The 2,500-nt window shown below is 44.4% G+C and overlaps 1 protein-coding gene across 1 annotated transcript in view; it reads right to left on the bottom strand.

The window, feature by feature from the left end:
* Positions 1-2,500, bottom strand: part of LOC138020131 (uncharacterized) — a 5,544-nt gene that overhangs the window by 604 nt on the left and 2,440 nt on the right. The window contains exon 2 of the mRNA XM_068867160.1: positions 1-2,500. This exon is cut by the window's left edge and continues 604 nt beyond it; it is cut by the window's right edge and continues 1,189 nt beyond it. Within this exon, the coding sequence (XP_068723261.1) occupies positions 1-2,500 (2,500 nt within the window).

Below are 2,500 nucleotides of genomic sequence, written 5' to 3'. Positions count from 1 at the left end.
GCTTCTGATATTCCGTTCTGCCATGGTGCGTCCGCGGATGCGAATTCCCACTTTAATCCTTCGTTCACTCCAAATGTTTCGAGTTCTTTTAAGTTCCATTTCTTCGTCATATTCTGGAGTTCTTCACTAGCTGCTACCAACTGCGGACCGTTATCAGAGTATAGCTTTGCAGGATATCCTCTGAGGGATGTAAACCGTCTCAGCGCAAGTAGAAATGCCTCTGTACTGTAATCGCCTACCAAGTCAATATGAACTGCTCTTGTGCTCATACAGTTGAACAATACCCCATAACACTTTCCGATTGTTCGCTTCTTTACCTGGTCTCTTATTTTAAACGGTCCGAAAAGGTCGATGGCTGTACTATGCCAGGGTGGTGAGGGCATAAGTCTCTCTTCTGGAAGCTGTCCCATGACCTGCTTGTTGAGGTTTTCGTCCTGTTTCTTGCAAGTGACGCAGTTGTATCTAATGGACTTTACTATGTTATGAATCTGAGGAATCCAGAATCGTAATCGAATTTTGCTTACGGTCGTCGACACGCCATGGTGACCTTTTCGATGTATATGTTCCGCATAAAGCTTAGAGAAACGATGCTCACGAGGAATGAGGATTACTTCTCTCTTATCGTAGCTCAAGTGCACCCATTTGCCGGTCCGATGACCAACCACTATTACTCCATCTTCTCTGCGCTTTGGACACAAACGCTTATATTTAGATTTTTTGACGTTTGTAAGCATTTTTCTTTGCGCATCAATGATCCAAAACCTTTCTGCTTTAGAAATATCGTCCGGCGTCAGGGTCTTTGTCGCATTCTTCAGACTAACTGGTTCTCTTGAGTACATGGCTAATACACGTGCTGTTACTCTTAACAGTTTGTTGTAACTTGAATGTCTGTTTATATCAATTCTTCTCGCGAGCGAGTCCTGTTCTGCATCAAGTGTTGTTAATGCCGTTTTCATTGGTAACTCTGGGTGATGGACTACTTTACTTATTGGCCATTCTGATTCCGGGAGTTGTAGAAATCTAGGTCCCTTTTGCCAGTCGCTTTCGCTTTTGATATCGCTTGGTCGCTTACCTCGTGTTATCCAATCGGCGATGTTTTTATCACTCTCGACCCAATACCAGTCTTGGGGATTGGTACCTTCCTGTATCTCTCCGATGCGAGTAGCGGCGAATGTATTGTAGCCGCAAGATTCCTTTTGGATCATCCCGTGCACTATTTGAGAATCGACTATATGGTAGTATTTCGCAAACTTGTAGCGGAATTCTTTGTCCAGAAAGTTTTTAAGCCTTTTGCTTAAGACTGCCGCGCAAAGTTCAATTCGATCGATCGATAATTTCCTGTTTGGCGAGAGTCGGTTCTTTGACATGATCAGTCTGGTTTCAAATTTGTTGTCCAGTAATGTCCACCTGATGTAAGCACATGCTCCGTAAGCGTTGTCTGACCCGTCACTGAATATGATAAGAGTCGGCAGACCGAGTGCACCTGATGGTTTGAGGCATCTTGGAAATATAACTTGATCCATATTGCTCAGATCTTGGAAGAATTCCAGCCAGTTAATCCTTTGCTTCTCAGGGACAGGGTCGTCCCAGCTGAGTTTCTTTTCTGTTGCCCAAAGCTGGCGCATCAAAATCTTCGCTCTGACCGTAACGGGAGCTGCTAGACCAAGAGGGTCATACACGCGGTTTATCTGTGAGAGGATAATCCTCTTCGTTATTTCGCCAGTAGTTGGGTTTTCTTTGATGCGTCCTTTGGCTTTCGTCAGAGTTAAGTCTATTCCCACTTTAAACCGGAATTGATCCTTGTCTATACTCCAAATGACGCCGAGTACTTTCTCGGTTGATGAATTTTGCTGGTTGGGTTCTAAAGCCATTTCGTTTGCTGTTTTGTCGTTCGAATAGAACCAACCCTTTATCTTGAATCCGCCCTTGACTAGGACTGCCTCAATCTCATTAGTTAGTTGCTTAGCTTGTGCGTCGCTATGTACACTGTCTACAATGTCATCCATGTACGAGTTGGATATTACGGTATTCGCGGCTTGTGGATAATTCTCTTTTGATAGTTCCGCTGTCTTTCTCATGGCTACGGTCGCTATGGTACCCGAGGGTTTGTCTCCAAATGAAACTCTTTGTATAACGTACGTATCCGGATCCCTGCTTGTGTTCATGTCGCGCCATAGAAAACGATGCGTGTGTTGCTCTATGATCTTGGTCTTCACGGTGTGATACATCTTTTTCACATCTCCGATGAATCCAATTTCGTGTTCTCTGAATCGCACGAGGATTCCTACAAGATTATTTAATAGATCGGGACCCTTTGCCCAGTACTCGTTAAGGACGTGTCCCATATAGTTCGCGCTGCTGTTAAAGACGATCCTCACTGGAGTCGATTTCGAATCAGGCTTTAGAACATCGTGGTGGGAGATGTAGTGGATAGGGCCTTTATAATTCTCGAGCTCTTGCTTGCTTAGTTTTCTAGCTACTCCTCGTTCTACCATGTCCT

This window comes from Montipora capricornis, chromosome 10 (assembly GCF_036669925.1).
Source record: "Montipora capricornis isolate CH-2021 chromosome 10, ASM3666992v2, whole genome shotgun sequence".
Classification (NCBI taxonomy): Eukaryota; Metazoa; Cnidaria; class Anthozoa; order Scleractinia; family Acroporidae; genus Montipora; species Montipora capricornis.
The sequence above is the reverse complement of the archived record's forward strand: the minus strand, read 5'-3'. Positions and strand labels throughout refer to the sequence as shown.